The sequence below is a fragment of the Echiichthys vipera genome (genome assembly GCF_963691815.1).
Source record: "Echiichthys vipera genome assembly, chromosome: 8".
In the NCBI taxonomy this organism is placed as follows: Eukaryota; Metazoa; Chordata; class Actinopteri; order Perciformes; family Trachinidae; genus Echiichthys; species Echiichthys vipera.
Window position 1 is genome coordinate 24929195 of NC_139833.1, and position 25999 is coordinate 24955193.

General features: G+C 41.8%; 3 protein-coding genes across 3 annotated transcripts; 2 read left to right on the forward strand and 1 right to left on the reverse strand.

Annotated features, from left to right (window-relative positions):
* Positions 1–2423: 2423 nt before the first annotated feature.
* Positions 2424–9476, forward strand: fbxo32 (F-box protein 32). The gene is made up of 9 exons (XM_083917980.1): positions 2424–2673; positions 3083–3207; positions 3580–3629; positions 3746–3838; positions 6270–6363; positions 6977–7161; positions 7304–7486; positions 7906–8049; positions 8174–9476. Exons 1-9 carry the CDS (start codon positions 2561–2563, stop codon positions 8261–8263), a joined length of 1077 nt encoding a protein of 358 aa, XP_083774106.1. The 5' UTR covers positions 2424–2560; the 3' UTR covers positions 8264–9476.
* A 1779-nt stretch (positions 9477–11255) lies between these two features.
* On the reverse strand, positions 11256–14279 carry prelid3a (PRELI domain containing 3A). The gene is made up of 7 exons (XM_083917594.1): positions 14224–14279; positions 13034–13202; positions 12681–12770; positions 12129–12199; positions 11757–11859; positions 11465–11539; positions 11256–11312 (listed from the first exon to the last, which is right to left on the reverse strand). Exons 1-6 carry the CDS (start codon positions 14253–14255, stop codon positions 11480–11482), a joined length of 525 nt encoding a protein of 174 aa, XP_083773720.1. The 5' UTR covers positions 14256–14279; the 3' UTR covers positions 11256–11312; positions 11465–11479.
* Positions 14280–16901: 2622 nt separating this feature from the next.
* Positions 16902–22716, forward strand: elovl4a (ELOVL fatty acid elongase 4a; the record flags this gene model as incomplete). The annotated part of the gene is made up of 7 exons (XM_083918559.1): positions 16902–17012; positions 18628–18710; positions 19282–19469; positions 19700–19780; positions 20783–20954; positions 22097–22224; positions 22396–22716. The coding sequence occupies exons 2-7, from the start codon at positions 18644–18646 to the stop codon at positions 22714–22716; spliced, it is 957 nt and encodes a 318-aa protein (XP_083774685.1). The 5' UTR covers positions 16902–17012; positions 18628–18643.
* Between the last annotated feature and the right edge of the window lie 3283 nt (positions 22717–25999).

The window sequence follows — 25999 nt, forward strand, 5'->3', positions numbered from 1 at the left end:
ATTCAATGATTTCAATAAAACTGAGACTGAAATGCACTTTTGCTGAGGGAGAGCCATTTCCATAATTTTCCTTCTTTGTAAAGGAAAGAGGGAAATGAATCAACAGATCCCTCGTCAAAAATAAGTTACGATGTGTGTCCCAACACAAGCACTGGATGAGGTGACACACTGGCTTGCTGGTTCTTGGAAGAAGAGCACGTTTGTTGTGCACCATGTGCTGCTGCTGACATGTTTTGCAGATTGTATAGTGTTTCAGAAGCCCCCCTCTCTCTTTCTCCCTCCTCTCATTGCCTCAACGTACAGACGCACATGTAAGCATATACTCTCATTCACTCACAAGGATACAGATACACACACATGCACACCCACCACTGTAGCTTTTTACCGAGGATGAATACACAAAGTGCTTCTCGTGCTGCAGGATTTTTAGGAAGTGAACATAAGCCCATCAATGATCAGAGGAGTGTTTTAGGTGAAACATTAACAGCACTTCCTAAACTGATACCTTTGTTATTATTCTTACTGTATGCTGGTGAAAAATCCAATACACAAGTCTCCCTAATCATTCTCAAAAGCCTAACAGATGAGTGTGTACACATGTCATGTGTTTAATCAAACTGATAAGAGTTGACCCAGTGACCTGCATGGACTTAGTAACACATCATCTTCAATGGTATCATCCAAAATAAATCAAATATCCTGACACAGTCTTTACAGATCAGTTGACCCTGGTTTGTGATAAAACACAATGGTAAACCCCCCTGAAGACACATGCACAATACCACACAATCCACAATGCAACCTTACACTCTGGAGGAATCCAAAGGACAACTTGATCTATTTATAATACCGGCAGTGACTCAGAATCAGGGGACTTTACAGCCACGCTACTGTGAGGGTGAATTTTCCTCTCTTTGTATTTACAATGACATAGAGCCTGCACTGATAAGCCTGAGCAAATCACTTCCTGAACAGTAATTACTTTGATCAACACAAATGCATTAGACATGAAAAACTGGGTTCCTGGATGGGGTCTGTAGCAAAGTCAGAAGTAGACTGCAGTTTAGGACTGGGTGATAACTCCATATGATCATGTAACACCTTTCAGTGGAATCGTATCGTACAAAATCATTATCGCGATATCGTGATATAATTACATCATCTAAATTGATTATAACAGGCACATACTAACTCAAATTACTCAGAAATGTGATGTGACATTTTGAGTTTATATTTTGCACTAAAGTTTTTCAATAAAAGGAGATATTACTGTGAGTATTTTCCATTTGTTATGTATTAAATTCAAATCGGAGTATACAAAATAGGCTTCACCATGGTGTTATTTCATTTAGATCTATGTATTTATTGGATTACCAGAGTACATGCTACATCATGATCATATATCATTATCAAGATGTAAAATGATCTGTTAGATTTTGGCCATATCGCCCAGCCTACTGCTGTTTGAATTCACTATTATATCACATACTTGGATGAAAGTGTATATACACACTGCGATAAGCAAAGTAGCAATATAACAATGTAAAAACTATTTGTCACAAGTAAAAGTTCTAAATTTTAATTTACTAAAAGTGCACACTATCACCAGCAAATCGTATGTACACTATCAAAAGTACTCATAATGCAAAAGGGCCTTTTATCCAGGATTGATTTTCTTAAAGTTGACACATGTTTCGGGACTTCAGGGGTTCATTGTTAGTTTTTATGCAGGACAAGCTGCAACTTGATCTGTTATTAGTAAAAATAGTTTCACACAAATCAAACCTGAGCATGTCAAATTAACCACATAACTCAAAACACCTGTGTGCACCGTTAATATACAAAATGCATCATATTTTACAAGTTGGTCATATAGTGTCCACAACTACCTAACCCCCCCCCAGAACAACAGAGCAATGCAAAATAAGTACAAAAAGACACAAGAATAATCCTTGGTTTTGTGTCTTTTCTGTTGGTCTTCCTCTTATTTTGTGTGTGGGGGACTTATGCATGTCTGTGCCCAGGGGCCATAGTCTAACATGACTTGTTGGGTGAATGCAGTGAAGAAAAATACTACATCTCTCTCTGAAATGTGCTGGAGCTTAAGTACAAAGTAGCCATGTGGATGTCCATAGCCTGCAGCATGTGATTAAATGCAGCTACTGGTCACAGCAGACTGTTACACCGTCGTCTCCTAAGCTGTTTGGCTCTCCTGGGGATCTTATCTGGTTAAATACTTCAAAATGAACTCCCATGGTACCTCTGCCTCTACCTTTCCGAGACATGAAAAGTCCAGTTACCTCTGCTGTTCTCTCCAGGAGGTTGTGCAACTCTCGAGTTGATAAACAAAGACACGTGTTGCAGGGAAGTTTCCAAAGTGGGCGGATCTGGTGTATTTCCGGGTTCTGAGTTGAGGATATAAGAAGAGCTGCGCAATGACAACAGTAGACCAGAAATACACGCGGCACACACCATAAACAAGGAAGGACACGCTTTAAAACAAACAGGGACTATTTCCTGACAGCTTTACATTTATCTAACTCGACGCCACCGAAGCACGATGCCTTTCCTCGGACAGGACTGGAGGTCACCGGGTCAGAGTTGGGTTAAAACCGAGGAGGGGTGGAAGAAGACGTCCGCAGACGACAAAAACAACAATGTCTCCATCGAGAGGTTGGTCATTAAACATGTCGTGACAAATGTCGCCGTCTCCAGCGCAGCAGTTTGCGGAACTCTTAAATGCGCCATCACTTTTTGGAGTTAAAGATGGAGGGGGGAGGAAGGATGAGGTACTTCGTGTTGTCTCCGTCTCATTAACCTCTTTGTTATTCAGGGCCACGTTCAGGCTAATCACGGGCTATTAATAACACCACAACAAGGGAGGGGATTAACTAACGTCTGTGGAGTCTGCCCACTTTCTAAAACACCAGCAGCCTTCATCTAACATGGATGGCCTCAGCTTACAGTTACACCACAACATAACAGAGGCAGTGAGGCTGTCCATGGGTTTTGAGGATTTCATGTAAAGTTTGTTCTGTGGTGATGCCTTTAATGAAATCTGTGAACCCTGTGTTTTCTTCAGTTTCTGCAAAGCTGAAGAGGAGGAGGAGTGTTTCAACAAGGAGAACCTGCTGCTCTCTCTCAGCTACGACATGGCTGCCAAGAAGCGGAAAAAAGACCTAATGAACAACAACACCAAGGTCCCATGTGAGTCACAGTGGAAGGGCCGCACAGTCTGACTGATTCTTCAAGTATACACAGAATACCACTTTGTTGTTTTGACGTGTGTGTGTGTGTGTGTGTGTGTGGTTGAAAATCACATAATATACCAAGTTATCTGCCAGAACAACACCATTAACATGAGAGAGGCTCATGAGGACGTTATGTTATGTCTGTGATGGGGAAACTTTCCTGATAACATTGTTTTCTGATTATTTTTCCATCATTTTATAAACTCTATTTCGCTAAGTGTACTGGCTCTGAACTTGTATCTTATTGGTGCTGTGTGAATTTGTCACAATGCTGATAAGCTGCTTAATGAGGGCAGGCCGCTAATATAAACACTCTTCTCGTTCACAGATTTCCACAGGGAAAAGTGGATCTATGTTCATAAAGGAAGCACCAAGGAGGTAACAAACCAACTCGTTTTGTGTCACATCGTCGTTGCTAATGTAAACACGCTGTGGAAACTCTGTATTCTTGCCGAGCATTTCGATCTAATACCCTGATAATTGAATTCTCCCAGCGCCACGGATATTGTACACTGGGAGAGGCCTTCAACCGCTTGGATTTCTGCAGCGCCATCAAGGACACAAGGAGATTTAATTACATCGTCAGAGTGAGTCCTTGTATCTTTCTCTTCTGTCCCTGTTGTATCCTCTGTGGTTGTTAATGGGAAATGTTTGTGGCAGAGAAGGGTTTAAGGTTAAGAGGGCGTGTAGGCTTCTGCCAGGCTCTTATCAATGCTCTGCAGACAAGGGTCTTTCAGTGGTGATGATACCGACCCAGGGAGTGTTATGTGTGCGTTTGTAGTAACGTCAAAGTGATATAGCATGACCTTTTGCTGACCACTAAAGCCATTTGGCTTCCCTAAAATGAATTTAACCGATGCGTTATTAAAAATCAATTCCTATTGCTAACCAGTGCAGTTAATTCACCTTAAACATTTTATATCACTCTGAATTCAAAGTGTAAAAATGATGCGTTACGTTTCTATAGTGGGCTTCATACACTAGGGACGCCAAATGGCTATTCAATCATTATCAATGTCATTTCATCATTGGGTGTCAATAAAAGACACCCGTAGTTGAATTTGGAGCCCCCCCCATATCGTAGCGTCACCGCGCTGAATCAAACACCCCCACATGTGCTCCCATGTGAGCTGAGTGCATGTGGTTGTGTTCCAACGTGCTGGTGGGGGGCGGGGGTAGCAGCTGTGCAGTGAGGTGGGACCACCCGACAGGGGTTTATGAAACCAGACCCGGTGGTTGTCAGGTGATTCAGGCACACGCACTTGTCTCTGCCAGACTTGGACCTCCTCCTTTTGTGTTACTCCTTCTCTTTTCCGCCTCTGCCACAATCCTCTGTTGAGCTTTAATACTCCTCTTAACCCTCTGTCTAATAAATGTGATAAGATGTACCACTTCCGCATTGCTAGCGAGGAGACATACCAATTTCTGGCAGGACAATGTGATTGCAGGGAGTGCATCATGTTTTATGGCTGTTTTGTTGTTTTTATCTACATTCATAAACACAGGTGTAGGTTATCAGCATTATAACATCCCTGAGTTATCAGAATAAAAAATAGTCTGGTTTTCCACAAGTGATCCAAGTTTTTAATATCTTTCCACACAACTTTCCACACAAAGCTGTCCATTTGTTTCTGTCTCTGCTTAAATTTTAGATTGACCTTTTTCAGTGCAGGTTCCAGCTAACAAGTGCAGTGTAGTGTGGTAAGCCCAAAGGACAGTATGGCTGTGTAACTCTAGTGTCTAGTCTGGACACTGTGTCCTAGGTCACTGCTCTTCACTGGTTGTGTCTGATGGCATTTGTGGGTTCATTTAACTCCATCTCAGTTACACGGATCGGGTTCTTTCACAAAGAGACAACAAGAGGTCCCCTCTTTTCTCAGAGCAGACAAATGGAGGTTACTTCAAGGAGACAGAAACCTTAAAATGAACAGGATTTAGCAGAGCCACTATATGGTAAGGCGATGCGGTGCTGTTGGTGTGTTTTGTGGTTGAGCACGAGCCGCACGCCAAGCTGTGAAGTGCAGTTTAGCGAACAGCAGGAGCTAAAAGTAGATACGGAAACGCACATTGTCTGCCCGGCTGCTCTACAAAGAGAAGAACACTTGATGAGCTGCTAAAAGAAGAAGGGCATGGGATTAGGTTTTAGGAATGGGTCTGGAAAGAATGAAAGAAGAGGGGCCAAAAGGGAGCGAAGAAGCTTAAAATGGGTAAAAACGGACAGGGAGGGTGAGGATGAAGGAGAGAAGTTATTCAGTTCAAAGTTGGCCCCCAAACTCATCATATTTTCTGTTAGCATTTGACCGCATGCTCACTTACAGTTAAATAATAATTATTATTATTAGAGTCCAATTAAGAGATATGCAATGAGGGAAGTTTGCCTGCTTTTATGCCTCTCATATAACTTGCCTACTAGCACTGCTAAGTATCCCCTCCAGTGTACCAGAAACCACAACATGTTGATGTTGATATGATGACCAAGGTCACATGCTCTGGTCAGAATTGAGCAAGGGGGAGCTTGACTTTCTCCATGATGTCACAGCTTCTGTTACATGCCAGACATGCCACTCTGGAACCCACTGTTTGTCCGCTAGCCAATGGCAACAATCACGCAGACATAAACGTGCACACACAAGTGCAGACACACTATCAAATAATTCAGCCAATTCATATGACGGGAGGATCAGGAGTCAAATGATTAAAAGCTTGTTTGCAGAGGCTGATGCTCTTGACAGCCCGATCTGTTGTACAACACCTTTCCACAAGCTTCTTCCCCTGAAGAGACTCTAATCGAGTGATCAGAGCCAAGAAAGCTGTTATGTGGTTGTTGGATCCAGCTTCAGTCAAGAGTAATGACCAGGTGGAGCGGCTCCAAATTTGTTCCAGACAGCATTTAATGTTCAGAGCGCCTTTTGTCAGAATGCAGCATAACAAACATTAAGTAATGAAGCAACGGAACAGAAAGTCTCAGCAGCTGACAGGATGAAATTTATGTTGTGTTTCTTTCTTTCCCTGCTCTAGCTCCTGGAGCTTATCGCCAAGTCCCAGCTCCCCTCGCTCAGTGGAGTGGCGCAGAAAAACTACATGAATATCCTGGAGAGAGTGGTACAGAAAGGTGAGCCCTGTCGCTCTTCTCCTGCTTTTTTTAAGTCCCTCAACTAGTTTGCATCTCCTCTGTGCCTCCAAGGGTTTAATTTTCTGCTATTTTCACACATATGCTCCAATGCCCATCTCTGTTTCATTTTCTTTTTAGTGGGATCAAATGTAAAGAGAAGTAGACTCCTTGTCAGACATAAACATGAGGCCTTTCAGCTGTTGCTTGCACCAATAGTTGAGGAAATGAGCCCTGAGGACCTGTAAAGAAGTCCAGGGAGTGAATTTGGTGCTCTAATGGCACAGTCAAAAACCACTGACAGTCACCAGAGCCCTCGACAGGCCGCAGTGTAAACTAAATGTTCCCTCTGCTAAACAGAGATTCCGTTTGTTTAGGTGGCGTTATGAAACCCGTTGGCCAGATATTTTAAACGTCACAGGACAAGAGTACAGACACGCCAAACCATTTGCTTTAATAATGTGCTTTTTTATGACTCAGGATAAATCTTTCACTATTTGGCTGTTTGCCTGGTAGCTACTAATCACTCTGATACACAGGCTCTAATGCCTCACTTTTAGGTCACCATCGGAGTGATAAATGGAGTTAAATGAATATCTGCTGAATTCCTCCTCAGTTCTCGATGACCAGCAGAACACTCGCCCCATCAAGGAGCTGCTGCAGACGCTCTACGTCTCACTGTGTGGTCTCGTTCAGGACATGGGCAAGTCTGTCCTGGTGGGGAACATCAACACCTGGCTGCACCGCATGGAGAACATCTTGCAGTGGCAGCAGCAGCTGGACAACATCCAGATCAACAGGGTAAACGTTGGACCAAAATACAGGGCGAGCAGCCAGATTCTCAAAAAGTCTGTTACGATGGAAAATGGGGGAATTCCAAAAGGTCATGCAAATTTCCATTACATGTATATTCACAACTTTTGTGTCTCTTTGTTTCCTACAGCCCACATCTACAGGCATGGCTCTGACTGACCTGCCTGTCAATCTGCAGCTGACCATCATGCAGCGTCTTTCGGATGGCAGGGACCTAGTGAGCCTGGGCCAGGTGTGCCCCGAGCTGGGGGCCCTCACTGAGGACCGGCTGCTGTGGAAGAGACTCTGCCAGTACCACTTCACAGACAGACAGGCATGTAGTAATTTGCATCCTTGTCCTTGTCCTTAAAACAAAATAATAGGGCAGTCTTTTTGACATGCATGTCATTAAAATCCCTCTACAAGGAGGTTAAGCATCTCTAATAAGCAACTTAATGGAAAATAAGAGGCCACAGAGTGCATACTGACACTACAGTAACCTTGCAGCATGCTCAAAAGCACGCACTTGATAAGCGGGTGAGACTAAAGTAGGCTGCAGGGAAGCTCTCCTGCAGGTAAGAGTGCTTTAGATTTTGATTTAGATGTTTTGTGTTTGGGGAAAACTCTGATCTATTAATGCAGCATCTTTTGAGTAGTTACAAAAGAAAGCTTGTGTTAAAGTAGATATTTCAACAAAAAAAATCTTCTCTGCTCATCTCGCATCTTAAAATCTGTTTACCTCTTCCTTTTTAGATCCGAAAGCGCCTGATGGTGTCAGACAAAGGTCAGCTGGAGTGGAAGAATATGTACTTTAAGTTGAGTCGCTGCTACCCTCACAGAGAGGAATACAGTGACACCCTGCACTTCTGCACACACTGTCACATCCTTTTCTGGAAGGTACTCTTCTTCTTTTTCCTTTTACACTCTATCAAAGTAAATATGAAACTAAAATGTTACCGTTAACTAAAGCGGAAAATGAACCATTTGATATTGATCGTTGTGTCTGCGTTTCTTTTCCCAGGACACGAACCATCCCTGCACAGCCAACAACCCAGAAAGTTGCACCATGTCCCTCTCCCCACAAGGCTTTATCAACCTTTTCAACTTCTGATCCCCCCCAAATCCATATGAACTGTATGACTGTACATAGTGTACATAGAAACGTACAATATTGTTTTTGTTAAATGGCACAATCAATTCCTGGATGTGTATTTAGTTGAAGTGTAACTTGAGAGGGTTCAGGCAGTGGGACAATAATGCAATCAAGTTTCTTCTGGATGAGTATAGAGACCGCTGGGAGAGTTCAGAATGTGACGGAGAGGAAAAGCGATGTAGCAGTCGGCCTGCGGGTGGAGGAGGGAAGAATAAGATAAGAGGGGGGGAGGGAAAGCTCAGCTGTCAGAGTTTAGTCTTAGTTTCATGTGGTTTTTGAAATTACACCTCCAAGGTAAACACACCTCTCGACCTGTGCACTTGTTTTTCCCCAATTTGGAGAATTTGTTTTCTTTTTTGGTTCTCAACCCTTGTGATCATTTTCTTTAAACACAGGAAGTAAGAAGATTGTTTGAACCTGTTTGAAATTGTGATTTGTTTAATACATCAGAAGGAGCGTTTGACATTCAGATGAATTTTGCAATAATATTCTGTTTGGCACTGGGACGGAGACGTGGATCTGGAGCTGCAGTACCTAAGAGAGAACGAATGTAAGCAAGAATGTCTGTGATTGTTGGTTAGACTGAGTGATGATTGTGTATGCTGACACACCACAGTATGTTTTCTATTTTTCCTTGTTGTTTTTCACTTTTCTAAAGATTTGATATGACTTTTTTTTTTAATTGTGTGTTATTTTCTGCTGTGGCTGCTATAGCAACAGCTCCTGAGTGCAGTATTACCAAAGATTGTAATCAAAGTCCATATAATGATGCTGCGTGTGCCTTTTTTTTTTTATCACAAAACTTGAAACCGGTACAGCTTAATCCTTGTTTGCAATGTTCTCAGATCCTGATGCTGTTTTTTGTTTTTAAATTGTCAACTAATGTCTCCTTTACAGAAGAGTAGTATTTAAGATCTGAGGCTCTGATGGCACAGTTGACTTTCTGACATTTTTCTGTAGCCTCCTGCATGATTTTTTTTTTTAAACACCCAGCTGATTGTGTTTACGTATTTATTTATTGAGATTCTGGCAAGGAATGAAAATATTGGTATAAAGGTGCAGTTTGACCCAGACTTTCCTCTATTACTGCTCAGACAGTGAGGGATGATGTACATGCTATGCAATGCATTCTGTTTATGTTCTGTTGAATAAATAAAAGAAAATAACTTTACCTCTGCCATCTTTTATATGTGGTCATTGTATATTAATGCGATTTGTCTTGGCACACAATTGTTTACATTTAGAACACACTGGCTTCTTGCTGACAGCTAAATTGTGCTCTCTATTGGACAAATGATGAACTGCAAGGTAGTATTTAAAAGAAATCTTGGTATGGGTACTGCTTATACAGACTGTCTATGAGAAATGATGTTTTCTCCGCCTCAGTTTACTGTGTGTGTGTCTGTGTGTGTGTGTCTGTTTTTCTGGCTGGAGCAGAGAAATTAAACTACTTGGATGATAAAACACTAAGCTAAGAAACCACAAAAAAATGACATCCCCTCACCACTCCTAATCACAGACTACCTTCAAATACAAGAGGACCTCTCCTGTGTCTTTAAAGTTTAAACCAAACCTAACTCTGGGGCATGAGTCTTAATTAAGCAGGCCTGCTGTATTAGAACAGTAGGTTGCTAAGTAATCTTTGATCAACAACAAACACTGTTCAACTTTCAAAATGTAATTTTTGTTTTAATTTTTGCAGTAAGACAGCAGTTGAGGTTAAAAACAAAACTTAAATAGCAAATGTTTTTTATGCATGACATTCAGGCAATATATACAATGTAGTAATTCACTGCTTGTTACATAATATTTCAAAATAAATATTATACAAATATTATGTAAATATTATTCATTTTTACCAAGGAATCCGATTGAGCATGAGTCGTAATCGTGCAACATCGCACATACAGTACTGCCCTGCTCCTCAGGGTGTGTAGGTAGCTTTTTACAGAGATGTTCAACATTTGGACTGGCAAAGGCATGACTGATCAGCTGCCACAGCAATAATACTCAGGCACCACTTAAAGGCCATATAAAAAGGGTCATTCTGCCCACAAAGAGTCAGTCAGTCAATCTGTATTTTACCAAACTGCTCACAGAAGCTGATCATGTCATCCACATCCATTAACCAAGTTACAAATCTGCTGGTTTATGGCAATATTGCCCAGATTCTTTTCATCAAAAAGGTGCCACCGTATTGTTGCCCTGGCAGCAGAAAAAGAAGGCAATGTTAATGATATATTCCCATCTTTTTCTCAGGTAAACAATATCATTTCTCTGAATTCTTATCTATATAAAGCTGCATTAGCAAACGTATAGCTAGCTACTGTTTTTTCTTTAATACGCCCTCCTTTTTTTACTACCATCATGCAAACATCATCTACAGTTTGTGCCTTTTCATACACATAATAAGCACCAGTGTAAACGGATTTGAACTCCTGCTACGGGAGTTGCCAGTGTTTGGCTTTACAGAAGAATTACATCAGTTCAAATAAAAGTTATGAAGTGTGTTGCATATTGTCATTGTACCATACCTTGTTTTCCAAAACACATGTACCTCTTACATCCCTCCTGTGCATCCCTTCCACAGTATGCTAAGATATGACAAGAGTGCGAAGGAAATGTGGGGTAGTAATATTATATTCAAAGCGGTAGAGTCTGGTAGGCCCATGATGTTGACAGGAGCACCTTTGAATTGTATACCTTCAGTTTAGCAGTAGAGCTTGTTTAACACATGGAAGGAAACTGTCCTGTTCTCCTCACTTGCCCTAATTAGAATAACTGTCAACAGGTTGTTGATACTGAGTTAGCATTGAGACACATTTACCAGACTTTGACCGCAACCTTTAAATCCAGCTCTAAAACCATTCAGCTTTGGCAGCATTTCACTCTGTGCCTGATCTTCCAGTGCGTGAACCAACTGCAGAGGATGCTGCTGAATGCTGAGAATCCCCGGTGGTTTATGAGGTGTGGCGTGGAACGTAGTCGTCGCTGTAGAACTGCAGTCCTGTATGCAAACAAATGAACACTGAGCATTATGTGACACATGCACACACAAATATAAGACCTTTGTAGTTTTGACAGAGAATAATAGAGTAGCATGCTTTTCAAAATCTGGTGAGACTGAAGGTTGCAACAGAACGCAAAGAGAAGAGTTACCAGAGTTAGTAAATGTCACAGAGAGGTACGTTCTCTTTCAGAGTTCTGAATAATCCACTCAATAGCATCCCAACCCTACAGATCCACACGGAGAAACAGAAGATTAAAGAGAAGACAAAGGCCATACACAGAGGCAGACAAGTCAACACTGCTGGAAATGACTGTAGGTGCAGTGAATTCGCCCTGGAGTGCAAAGAAATCCTCAGCAATATATATCTTTATCACTCACACTGAAGTTCACGATGCATGCAAAAGATAAGCATATCAATTAAAATGTACTGTTTTGTGTTACCTTCCTGGCGTTAGCTGACATTCTCCTCGCCATCATCCCCTCCAGGTAACTGCTTAGACTCACTCCCTTGACTGTGATGATGGCCTCCTGGGTCAGGACGGTACTGAGGAGGGGGGAGGGAGGGAGGGGGGGGGGGGAGAGAGAGAGAGAGAGAGAGAGAGAGAGAGAGAGAGAGAGAGAGAGAGAGAGAGAGAGAGAGAGAATGATTACTGCAAGACATAAATGAACAGTATAGCACGCTGTGGGTGCCAGCAGGAACACAGGAACACAATGCCCCTGCAACGGGATAAAACTAGGACAATAGTACACCCAGATATGTTTTCAGAAAAAATTAAATAGAAAGAAAGAAAACAAATTGTACAATGTTCTTACACATCAGGGTTGTCTGGGTGCGGTCTGTAAAGAAGCCTCTCATCCACTGAAATCAGGTTGGTTAGAGTAATCTGGAAGATAGAATAATATTTGGATCGCCTTATTCATGAGTTATGTACATGTCATTTTATGATGTATTCACATCGCACACTATTGATTTGAAAATAGCAATCACTATGACAATGTCCCATAGTATTTCCCGTGAATGATAGCTCCTTAATTATTGTTTGCGAACTCAAAAGTAACATGGTTCAGTGCATTACGATGTATTTGTTTTTCACAGTTTGTCCAACAGCAGTGGGGAGTAAGTAAAGTTTTTTTTTTATGTAGCACCTTGCACAGATAAAAATCCCAAAGTGCTTTACAATAAAATAAATGCAATAAACAGTAAAAAGAACAATGGATAAACACATAGAGACATAAACACACAGAATCACAGATAGGAAAACCCTTGCTTGAATAAAAGAGAGAGATCTTGTAGATTTCAAAATGAACTGTGTAACTAATACTGATTTAAGTCGTGCCTGGCCCACACACTCAGTATAAACTTACGTTTGTTGAGCACAGCTCCATTTTTTTCTCCTCTGGGTCCACTATGGAGTGTTCCTTCACATACGTCTGTGTGTGATTGGTTCCCAGTATCTACACACACAATAATACACAGCAAGTACAGTAAAATGAGCCGACGTATCACTTGACTAGAAGCTGTGGTTTGTTTCTACAGCGCGGTAGGTGGGGAAGGACCTATGGGAAGGACAGGGTGAATTACAACACATTAGCTTCCCAGACCCCTGCAGGTCACTGAACACCCAGTTAAGAAACCTGTAGTCTTCCCCATGCATGCATGCTTCTATATCTGTATACATCTCATTGTGTGTGTGTGTGTGTGTGTGTTGATGGCTTACCGCTCGCACAATACTCGGGAGGCCCCACTCTGTGCTGAGGAGTCTGTGGCTATGCAGGCGTCCCTCTGTATCCAGACTGCGGTCCAGCACGTCCACCCCGACCACGTTAGGGTTCATGGGGTTTGGGTACTTCCTCATGGCAGCCTTGATCACCGTCTCCCATGGGTAACTGCACACAAAACAGCAACATATTAACGTTCACTGATGGCTTACACAAGCTGGCAATCGTGTGATGAACGGACAGTTTATGGGAATATGTTTCATCATCTCCTCATTAGGTCAAGTGAGCAGGATTATAGCAGGAAGTGCTTATTAATCAGCCGTGACAGCCTGCCTGTGCTCCTCTGGGACAAAACTCCACACTGTGACTGGGGAGGCTGTGGTTGTGGATGATCATACTGGTCAGCAATACTCCATGGGTTTTGATACAGGCCAGATGGAATTTACCAATCACAATCATAAAGTCCTTTGAATTCAATTCCGACATTTTTTCATTTAAAAGGTCCCACGGTGGTGTGGTGGTTAGCACCGTCACCTCACAGCAAGAGGGTTTCTGGTTCGAGTCTGAGCTGGGGCCCTTCTGGGTGGAGTTTGCATGTTCTCTGAGTGTGGATGGTTCCCTGCCTCATGCCTAATGTCCACGCCTCCAGTGGTTGAAGATGACGGATGGTCCCATCAACCTAGCCACCAATCCATCCTGCTTCATGTTCTAACCCAGGGGTGCTTGGCCAATGACACACTAGAAAGTTAGTGCAATAGTTTACCATTGATTTACGGACATTTTTCTAGGGATGTTTAAATGAAACTTGAAGAAACATGAAGCGTCATGAAGCATTTTCTGTATTTTTTAAAAACCACTAGATGGCGCTAGTGGGTTGAAGAAAAAGTCTGGTAATTCAATTTCAACTATGTTTGAACCGAGTGTCTAGGAGGTTCAGAAAAGACAGAAAAGACTTCCTGAAGCTTCGTTTAGACCCCAGAACACACGGATGAGGAGCTGCCCTGCCTCTGAATGAGGCTAGCACCGGCTGACTCCTTCACAGCGCAGGTGGAGACAAAGGTTGGTGCCGTGGTGGGCTCGGTAGACGGTGGTATGACTCACTGATGAACAAGAAAGTGTACAAGTGGCTCTTCATATCAAAAAGGTTGCCGAGCCCTGTTCTAAACACTAAACCAGTGAACACACACACCTGAAAACATGTTCCGTGCTCCAAATCTTCATTTTGTTTCAAATGACAAGTTGACCGTATCGCTGAGAAAGCCTGCGTGAGCCGAAGCTACATCCACCGGACCATTTCAGATCGGGAGCTAGCTCCAGTATCAGAGAGCAGGGCCTGCGATGGAGGCTCGCCAGCGTCAGTGAAGGGAGCCCGGGGAGCGCATCTCTCCTCGTCCCCGCACTTCAACCTTTGCGTAAAGACGGAACACTAGGCTCCTCTGACCCCCGCGTCACAGGCACAACAGGAAGAAAACACAGCATTCATAGGTAACAGCTCGGGCAGCGGAGGACAAGAGGAGCCGGTGCAACAGCGGGGACACCAGGCGTCAAGGCAGACAGACTGAGGCACGGGGGTCCGGTCTCACTTTTCAAAATAAAACTCCTATTTAGTCCTTGATCTAATTAAGCACACATTCAAATCACATTTAAGAAATATTAAGTGAGGGTGTGGTGGAAACATGTTATGGCTTAAAAATCAAACTCAAAGGGTACACACAATACAAACATACAGAATCAACAGTATACAGGGAAAAGTGTAGTAGAATTTGTTGAAAAGTTTCATATAAAATGTGTGTATAATTATATTTTAAAAAATAGTTCATAATAATATATATTTTTTATTTAAATCAAATGTTTTTGACAGCAGTGTATTTGTGCATAGACACTGACACAGAGGGATCCATTAAATGGACATTTTTCATCAACTCCACAGTAGACGTGCTTTAAAGAACCCAAACACTTAGCCTGTCTAGTTGGGTAATCATGTCAATATGTAAATATGATTTGTTGACAGAGTAATATCTAAAAGCTAAATCTATATTAAGACGTTTGATGACACAATTGCAACTTTTGCTTAATCGTCATCATCCACCCTTTTGAATATCTAATAAAAGCATTAAGAAGCTGAGGTTTTAGAAACGTTGTACATTTTTCTTCAAATGACAGTTTTTGATTACAAAGGACAATTTGTAATAGCCTGGGTATTGTTTAGGCAAGACTTTTGAACAGCTGGGGATCCAAATACTTCAACCTACACTACACAGTCTCCTAATAAACAACCTCCTAAAGTCACTGATATTGTGCTGATAAAATCATTTCCTAATTTTCCTTAGTTATATCCATGACCCACTTTTGTTCTAAGACGTTGATGTGCTATAATACTATCGACTATGTCCTCTTATATCTATTTTAAAGCCACACTGACTCACTTAAATGTGTTAAGTATACCGAGTCTTTCCAATCGGGCCACACGTTTTCTTCCTGTTTTACTTTGAATACAAGACCCATGCGTTTCCTGCCCTGCTCTGGTTATGTCTCGCTGACTTGACGAAGTTGATGTCACTCTGCTGCTGCATCCGCCTCTATCTGTGCGCATGCGCTGAGCATCTTTCCATCAGCCCGGTCAAGCGGCAGCAAAGGAGGAGAGCTGCATCAAGGTAGACACTGACAGCAAGAAGCCAGCAGGAAATGAAATGACAGCCCTGTCAAACAAAAGGATTTGTTTCGGACACTAAAAGAACAATCAGTGGAGCACGAGCTCAGACTGCAGCAGCAAGATACTTCAGGATAATGTGAGCAATTATAAATGACGCTTACCATTAAACTTTCAACTTTTTAGTTATGTTAAAGGTTGAATATGTAGAATGAGCAGAACACCGCCATCTAGTGTCTCAAGATTGTAGTTTCAACAACAGAGAATAATTCCAGCAATCGGGTTGCCAGGTTGGTCAGACCCGGCCCAGTAGCTACAGGAGACCGGAGTCTTCTTGAGCCTTTTTGAAACCATCCCCCCGGCAGATCGCACCATTAAAACAAGTATTGCAGAGGAGTTTGACTGACAGTTACTTAGCTGCTGTTACAGCTAAGTAAAGTTAGCTTACCCATCAAGGAGAAACGTAGCCATTTCAGCGTGCGTTTTAATGCCGTTGAACTCCTTTATTTCAGTCCATGGAGTGAATGCTTGGCCTATATTGACTCCCATCTCCGGTCACTCAGCTGCTGGGACAAATAAGCATGGAAAACTCCATTTCACCCAGTGCCAGCCTACAGTGGCTGCACCCAACAACAGACAACCCTGGCAACCCCCAATGCCGTAAACGGAACTGACAGAAAGTCATAATCAAACCTGTAAAAAATAAAATAAAATATTAATTCAGACTAAATATATTTTTTAATGGAGAATCAATACTTCCATTCTGTACACCCAAAAACGCCCCATGGGTGTATTATTATTATTTTCAAATATAGCTTTTAATTAATATTATACAGTCCATATTAAACCTTTAATAATACGTGACAAAAACAACAACAATAATAATTGGACCTAACAACAAAAATTGCTACTCCCAGTATTTTTGTTATCATTAGTATTATTATTATTTCAGTGTTTTTTATGGCCCAAGAAACATTCAATATTTGATCATTTTCCACTTTGCTGTAAGAAAACCTTGCGTTAGTGCATTTTATTTTGAAAGTGTGACGGGAAGTGTCAGGTGCACTCTCTGTGCCTTGACGCGGGTGCTGAGAGGGCTCGGAGGAGGAATTCAGTGAAGCAGACGCGGAGTGGAGGCTAGTGTGGTCCCTCAACGAGGAATTCATGCCATCGCCGTTTATTCAACGGCCCGTTTCTTCCACACTGGACCCGGAACACTTCATCCATTCATAGAGAGCGAGCTCAGGCGATTACAGGCCGGGATAACGCACACTGCATGACCTTGCATTGAATGTCATTATAGACGGATTTCTGAACGCACCGACACGGTAAGGTAGCCTAATAAGCATCTTCGAGTAGAAGAAGAGACTAATACACTAGCATATAGTTACCCGTGTGCAGCCGTGATTGGACACCATGATTATATTTGATATAAAGTAATCCTGCGCTTTTACAGATACAGGACGGATCGAGCTCAGGCGTTTTTATGGAATCATATTGATGATAGGACTGCTCGTGCAGCCGAGTGGAAGGCCGGACTGCATACCGCAGAATGCACATATTCGCCAATCACATCGTTTTTCATCATATTGTACACTTATTAGCCTAAGCCTTGTGGAAACACAGAATATCCGGCTGAATGTTTATTCTTACAGTGATGTGTGGTTTATTCTCAGAGCCGTTAATGCGGACAGCGCGTGCAGGACAGATGCTGCAGCAGGGCTTGATCCGCTCCAGGCGCGAGACAGAGAGAGAGAGAGACAGAGAGACAGAGAGAGAGAGATGGAGATGGAGAGGGAGAGAGAGAGAGATGGAGAGGGAGAGGGAGAGAGAGAGAGAGAGAGAGAGAGTGTGTTTGTGAGTGTGTGTGTGTGTGTGTGTGTGTGTGTGTGTGTGTGTGTGTGTGAGAGAGAGAGAGAGAGAGAGAGAGAGGGTGTGTTTGTGTGTGTGTGTGTGTGTGTGAGAGAGAGGGGTGGGGGGAGGGTGTCATATTTTTAGGGATCATTGAATCACAGTGTCTGACTGTGCGCCCTGCTACTTCTCAGCATAAGCGTCAGTCTGGGACTGTATAGGACATGACCCATTTCAATGTGAAAGTGGGGCACGAGGCTTCCCCCACCTCATTATAAGGGTATACACCAGGTTGCTTGGTGGTCGTGCTCACGCCAAAAGTCTGCTGACACATGCGCTCTGCCGGCTGGTGCTCCCTGCCTTTGTGCGCAATGAAGCCTATAGCTCATCTCTGATGGTCTCATGGGGCCACAGACTCCTAAAGGCTTTGAACTGGCCCTCTGTTGGCCTGGGTTCGTTTCTCACGAATTTAAAGATGAATCGTTTAAAAATAGAAATGCACCGATCTATTCTTTTCGATCCAATCTGATACTGATACCGATCCTACTGTTGAATGAATGAACCGTTTACCTGTCCATGTGAGTGAAGGCCTCAGGCTTGACATAAACATTTAGCATTGTTATAAAAAGGTAACAAATTAACACAAATGTAAATGTACTTAATATTATTTATTAACAAATATCAAAGTGTACATTAGGAGCAAAAATAAATAAATAAGACTGCCACGTAAAGTGCACTGCAAACAGATATGATATGTAATATAAAACCCTAACTGGTGTTGCAAACACAATTGAAGTGATCTAGATCGTTGTCACTGTATTTCTGTGTATGATATTAATAAAAAAGAAATGACTGGATCTGAATGCTGGATCGGCCTCATTCATCCGATATAAACCCAGATTCCAGCTGATTAGTCAATATCAGAGCCGATATCTGATCATCTCTATTTCAAAATGGAAATAATATTATATTGCGGTTTAAAAATGATCGAGGTAAGGGTAACGCTGATATCTGATCTCCTGGAAGATGACACCAAATGATGGTTGGAGTTTTAGAGGCCTCCATTCTCACACCTGTCTCTTTAAATTTTAGGTCATTGGCTGCAGCCATGGAGATCGTCACACATTTAATAAATGACACCGTAGAGTTGTACAAATGGACCCTAACTATTGCAGGTAATAATCTTGTATTTTTGTCATTGTCTGACCTCTTTGAGAGAAATGTGTGTGCACTTGTGTACACCTTGCATACATCTGCAGGTGTGTCTTTCCTGCCATGAGTCAGTAATTGGGTGGTGCTTTAGTGGGAATTTGAAAAAGGATGAGTCAAAGTTGCACCACATGAAATATACAACAATATACTGATTCTTAATGTGTGCTGTTCAATTTCACTCCTTCACTTGTGCCTCTTTTTTAGAAGTGAACACGAATCAGTAGATGAAATCAGTAAAGGATCATATCTCTCATTTTGATCACCTGCTGAATGGATGCATGGATGTTGTATCTTTCAGCTCATAAGAGAATTAAAAACTCCCACTCATATACAGCATTCTGAAAATATCACACGAAGCATTAAACACAACTGACTTCCAGCCAGGTCACCCCTGGAAAAAATCTGGCACCTGTACTCATATTGTGTTTGATGTGCACTCCCCTTAAAATAAACTGACATGGAACCCACGCGGTGTCAGTGTGATGTGAACATTAAGAATAGTTATGTAATGCTGTGAGAACATCTGTCCCACAGACAAGCGAGTGCAGAAATGGCCTCTGATGGACAACCCCCTGCCCACGCTGGCCATCAGCACCTCCTACTTGCTCTTCCTCTGGCTGGGGCCCAAATACATGAAGAACAGAGAGCCCTTCCAGCTGCGCAAAACTCTCATTGTCTACAACTTCAGCATGGTCTTCCTCAACTTCTTCATCTTTAAAGAGGTACGTTACTATTCACAAGATGTTCTTCTGTTCAACCACATGTGTCTCAAAACTGTAGTGACTTGGTTGAATCTGTGGAGGTCGTATCCCAGCCATAACGATCCATCCAGATGAGTACGTTACAGCAGCAGTTTCCCCCTGGTTTAGACTAACCTTGTTACAGTGTCCAGGTTTCTGTGTCTCTGTCCATTTATATCACTGATTCAATAGAGATATTCTCTTGTTTTTAGCTGTTTATGGCAGCGCGGGCAGCAAGCTACAGTTACATCTGTCAACCGGTGGACTATTCAGAGGACCCCAATGAAGTCAGGGTAAGTGTTGGGAGCTGAGAAACACAAAGACACATAGAGCCACTTGTTTTCAATGAAAATGCAACATTTACCACAGTGGATTGTACTGCACCTACCATATTACGTAACTTACTTTCTTAGGGTTTATGTGCGTGCATTATAGTTTCCAGAAGAAACACAACACTTCTGTTACTTTGCTACAAAGTAACATACTCCACAGATAAATGTAACTTCACTGTACTGGTCTACTGTACGCAAATGATTAAGAAAATCCTTGTCAGTGTGACAGGGAAGCGTCGCTCACAGTGGTTTGAGAAACATGATCAGCTCCCGCTCATTTGGGCCCTGCTCCTGTTATCAGAAAAGGTGCGAGCTGGAAGAGGGATCATGGAAGGTGTTCAGTTTCACCTTCCCTTCTTCTGCTCCATGACGTAGTTACACGTCTAACGTAGTCGGCCGGTCTCAGGTGACCCTGTGTTTAAGATCATTGTGCAAAATATGCTACTATGGCATGCACGGCGATGCTGGTATCTTCATTAAAGTGAATTAGAGATGAAGCATCAATACATCAATTTTACGCATGATCCTGATGCATTATGCTGAGTTCAATATTTAAGAGACCCCCAGAATTTCACAAATCATGTTTTCAGGGGAGCTATTGTCTTATTAAGAGGAGCCAAACTCCCCCTGGCTCCTCTGTAGTTTGCACCCTGGTTAGGAAATAGTACGATAGAATAGAAAAGAATACAATCTTTTTTAATACGAAGAATTAATTGATACATATTTATATTTTTGTGGGACCCCCTCGAAAACGAGTTGGTACAACTCAAGGGGTTTATTCCAACAAATGAATAAAATTTCAATGCATGAAATTTCAATATATATTTGATGATACAACAAGTTAGAAATGAAATGCTCTTCTACTGACAGTATGTCTGTATTTCCCTGTTTGTGTCTATTTCATTCTTCCACCTTTGCCCGTGCCCTCCCATCAACCCATTCTTCATGTATGGTGTGAGACAGGTGGCAGGAGCTCTGTGGTGGTATTTCATCTCTAAGGGCATCGAGTATCTGGACACGGTGTTTTTCATCCTGAGGAAAAAATTCAACCAGGTTACCTTCTTACATGTCTACCATCACTGCACCATGTTCACGCTCTGGTGGATCGGCATCAAATGGGTGGCAGGAGGACAGTGTGAGTAGCCCATGCTGCACTATGCCTATTCTTACCTATACAGTTATATATTTTACCAAATTGTGTCACTAAAGAGGTGTTTTCACATTCCTCTTCTAAAGGAGGAGATGTCTGTGCACTTCTCTGCAACTTTGAAATTCAAATGTGTTCTGGGCAAGCTTTAGTTGGTACGTCACTAATCCATAAACCAATCGCTGTCTAATACGTGAAACACTTCGACGGGGGAACAACTTCGACACAACACCAGCAAAGAAACCTAAAGAGAGAAAACACACTGCCATCATAGCTGTCAGAAGCGGACAGTTACAAGCTAACAAGCTAACCAACAGCAGAAACTAATAAAAGATACTAACCACACTTAACATTCTGATACGTCTGCTAGTCACTGTTTTTGGTGCACAACTTAATCCTCATCTGGGTCTGACTGATGCTGGGTTCAGGACGCACAAATATAACTTGGATCGCTAACGTTATCCCCATGAGTAGGCAGCTTTGCAGCTCCAATCACCTGTGGGGCTCCAGGAGTTGCACCTACCATACAGTGAGGCTCTGCTGCCGGCCCCCTGTCTCAAACACGTAGGCCTATGGCGTATTTTCTGTGATGTGTTTAGTCATCCTGACAAATCATTTGCATGCTTCTATGTAAACCTTGGACCTGCTCGTCAACATCTAGTAGAAGCTAGAATGTAGTTACTGAAGATTCACAAGCTACCCAGTGTATGTGCGGGAGTGCGAGCACGAGCCACGGAGGGCGGGGAGAGGCCAGATGCAACATTTCTCAATGAGGGAGATACAGTAGACATGCTACCATCTCCACCTCTGAGGTTTTTTTACTTTCTATGCAGGAAATCCATGTTAAATGTCAAATATTAATCATATTGGTGTAGTTTTTTTCTGTAATAGTAGTCTGTGCCCAGGAGCCCTTTGTGTAACAACATATGAAAAACATCTTGCAGACACATAAGTACATATTCCATCACACAAGACAGTTTAAAAAATGATTTTGTGTTAGTCTCTGTGTGTTATTACAGCTGGGAAAAGGAATCAATAGTGTCAGGCATTCACAGTTTGTTGTTTTATTATTAAAAAAACTGTGATTATTGTCCTAACTAATACATATTTTCAATTTATTTTATTTATAGCATTCTTTGGTGCACACATGAACGCAGCAATCCATGTCTTGATGTACCTATATTATGGCCTGGCCTCCTGTGGACCTAAGATCCAAAAGTACCTGTGGTGGAAGAAGTACTTGACCATCATCCAGATGGTAAAAAAAACCCTCACTGTGTTGCAAATTTAAAAAGACATATGTTTCTTTCACACTTTTGGAAGGTTAATCTTGCCTCATGTTACACTGGATCTCTCACTGAAATAATACACCTCAGGCTGAAGAGTGTAAAACAATTAAACACTGCAAAAATGTGATTTTGTGTCTCAGATCCAGTTCCACGTTACCATCGGTCACACAGCCTTGTCCCTCTACGTCAACTGCGACTTCCCCCACTGGATGCATTACTCCCTCATCTGCTACGCCATCACCTTCATCGTCCTCTTCGGCAACTTCTACTACCAGACCTACCGCCGCCAGCAGCCCAGACGTGACGCCTCCTCCTCCAAAGCAGGCAAGGCCCTCTCTAACGGGACCCTCAACGGGCTCAGCAAGGCCGCCAATGGAGCAGTGGTGACGGGGAGCAAAGAGGAGAAGCCCCAGGAGAACTCTGGGAGGAGAAAGAGGAAAGGAAGAGCTAAAAGAGATTAGAAGGAGAGCAGCGAGAGAGGTAGAGGTAAGGTAGGGCCTTGCTTTGAGTTCTAGGTTTGATAGTGTTAAAACGGGAAAGACTTAAATAGAGTAAGATTTAGATGGACGGATGCGTGAAGGTGTGATGTGTTTATTTAAGCCATGATCTGAGTTGTTGTAGATAAAATGTGAGACAGGTTCGTGTTGAGAGAGGATCATTCTGTTAGAAAGAGGTGTCAAAAGTCAACGTGGCTGTTATCACAAATAACCCAAAAATACAGTAGTGTATGGTACGGGATAGTTCTTAGTGTTCCCTCTCTTTACTGTGGTGCCAACAAGTACTGTAGATCTGGTTCAAAAAGGGACTTTTGGCTACGGGTCTGGAAAGGAAAAAAAGAGTTGACCAGGCCCATTTGGCATGGTATATTAAAGATACCTTAAATGAGCAGCCTGAAAAATACCGTATACCATTCTTATTGTTACTGCTGTATTGAGACAGGAATACACATCATTACACAATTTATAGTTAATCTTGTCTTTTTTTTTTTTGTTGTTCACCTATACAGATATTAAACTGATGATAATGTACAGTATCATGAAATATTTCTCCTCATCTTATTCAAGTTGTTATTGATGTTACGTGAGAGACTTAAGTTTACAACTCTTGTTTACTGATCAGGCAACGCCACAGGAATCCACTTATCTGTGAACACGTAGTTGTCTTATTTATTCTTATTTATTTCGAGTGGTGGACTGCCACTCGCTTTGAGCTGTCACCCATTAGTGCACCATTACATTCTAAACAAGAAGAAGGAATTCATATCCTGAGGTGAGATGTACATAGAAATAGAAATGATAGATTTGTAGTCCTTTGAGACTTGGAGGGGATTGTTCCATGACTGGTTTATGATGGAATAATTATCACCTGTATCTCATAGGAGGTTATTATTTAGATTTTCTATTTCTGTATATAACCATGGCAGGTTTTATATATCCCTACTTGTATGTAATGCGATGAAATGTAATGGATATTACCCAGAGAAAAGCTGTTGGAGTTGTGTCTTTGCAGATGTTTACCTGTCTTTTTATATTATATTATCGGACGTTGTTGTTTGTCTATCATGCTGTTGAAAATGTCGTGTGCCGATCAAAGAAGCGGTGGTGGTGCATTCAGAACTGGCTAACAGCTAGTTTTTATCAAGTGAACTAAGCCTGCTTTAAGGATCCTTTCCTTCCCATTTTCAATCAAATACATGTTTGTGTCTATGTTTTCAGTCTGTGTCCTGAGCTGGCTTGAATGTACATTTATCAGGGGCAAGATTTGGATTTAAAAAAGATACAAAAAAGTTCTGATTTATACACCAGAAGAGCTGGTGAACCTCTATAATGACTTTGTATGTTATACTCTGAAGAATAACTTTGCTCTGCCTGTAGTATATAGAGTATAAATCAGTGGTCGGCTCTATCAGCAAATCCAGCTTTATGTCAACCATTAAACAATGCAATTTAATGTTAATGTTTTTTTTCTATTTATTTTTGTGTAAGTACCAATTTTCATGTGACCGAGAGTGCTTGTTTGTATTTGTGTTCTTTTTGTGTTGTACATATTACATTGTGATATTTTGTACACTGCTTTTGGGAAGGTTCCCAGCTTGTTAGCTTGGACATTTATATGTCCACATTGCTTTTATGTTTTTTTGTTTTTTTTAAGTATCATAAGTTTGAACTCTCTTCAAATTCAATTAAACTGAATGCCTGTATGAATGCTGGCTTCCTTTTGCCACTTCATTTAACTGTCTACTGCATGATGTAGTAAACGTCATTGGGTTTTAACAAGGATACATTCAGGGGCGGATTAATGCCCAGGCTAGACTAGGTTGCAGTTTAGGGGCCTCAGGTGTGCAAGAGCCCCAGATTGGCTAGACTATTTAAAACATTTTTTTAAATTCACTACACTGGGAACAAAACTTGCCTCCTATTGGGGCTCTTAGAAACATTAAAAAAAAACTAAGTCGCTAGATATGTGACAATATATCAGCTGCCATCGTGTGGCAGGGCTCATAAGGTCAGTTTTGTTGTCAAATGAAACGTCACTCACTGTTACTAGTCAGTACAGTGGCAAAATGTCAGAAAGGAAATGTGGAGCATAAAAAAGAAAAGCTCAACGACTGAAAGAGCAGCGGGATCAAGATCTACTGAAGAAAATTCCTAAATGACAGGATTTTTCATGGTCTCTTCTTCTGTTCTAGTGGTTTTTTTTTTTTCGGATAAAGCATGATTAATATTGTAGGGGACCGGAACAAACAGCTGCCTTAATGTCCACCTTAATCCACCACTGAATATATTATTATGCATTCATGCGACTCAAGACTATCAAGACAATACCCATGCTACCATACTATTTAGGATGCCAGAAAATCATTTAGTATGCCCCAAAACATAGTACTGTATGTCAAAAATTCCAGGCTTACCTACGACAGCTGGTCAAATTCTGCAGTATGTAATGTTATGAAGATGTATATGTCCCAGTTGTATCATACTGCAAGCAACAGTGCATACTTTGTAACAGCTGCAGTACATACTAAAAGTAAAAAGGAACAGTATGTGATTTGGAACTCAGCCATATGTTTTGTCCTTGATAACTTGAAAAGATAGTAATGGTAACAGCTGTGCAGAGTGGGTTTCCAACACTAGAGGGCACAATGATATCATTGCAGTCAATTAGCATCACAGTTACAATACTGCATGCTCGCTTTGTACCCCACATTTTCAATCATCCACTGTAATTATAGAAACGACATCTCCTCAACATAAAGAACCTGATTGAGTTTCATAACGTGAGGAAAACAACATTATCACTCTCCATCAATCTGTTATAAACGTACACTTTGATATTGTTTGGATGTATTATCCAGCTGAGGAACATTTCTTAACTCAAATATGTCTATAGCTAACTTGGAAATGTTTATTCATGTGTACATATCCTCCTGTCTTGACTGCAACTCTCTTTTCTCAAATGCTGCTGCCAAGCTTTTGACCAAGTCCTCCAAAAGGTTTCAAGTTACTCCCATCTTGATTTCTTTACGCTGGCTTCCCATCAAAGGTAGAATCCAGTTCAAGTTTTGTGTGATCATGTTCAGAGCCTTGCATGGTCAGGAGCCTGCCTGTCTACATTAAATAGCGTCTGCAGCCCTACATGAGCAGCAGGTCTCTGAGCTCCTCTCACCAGGGTTTGTTGGTTGCTGTTTGCTGTTGGAAGCTTCCTGGGGGTTAATGTTTTACAGACAAAAATATGAACAACAAA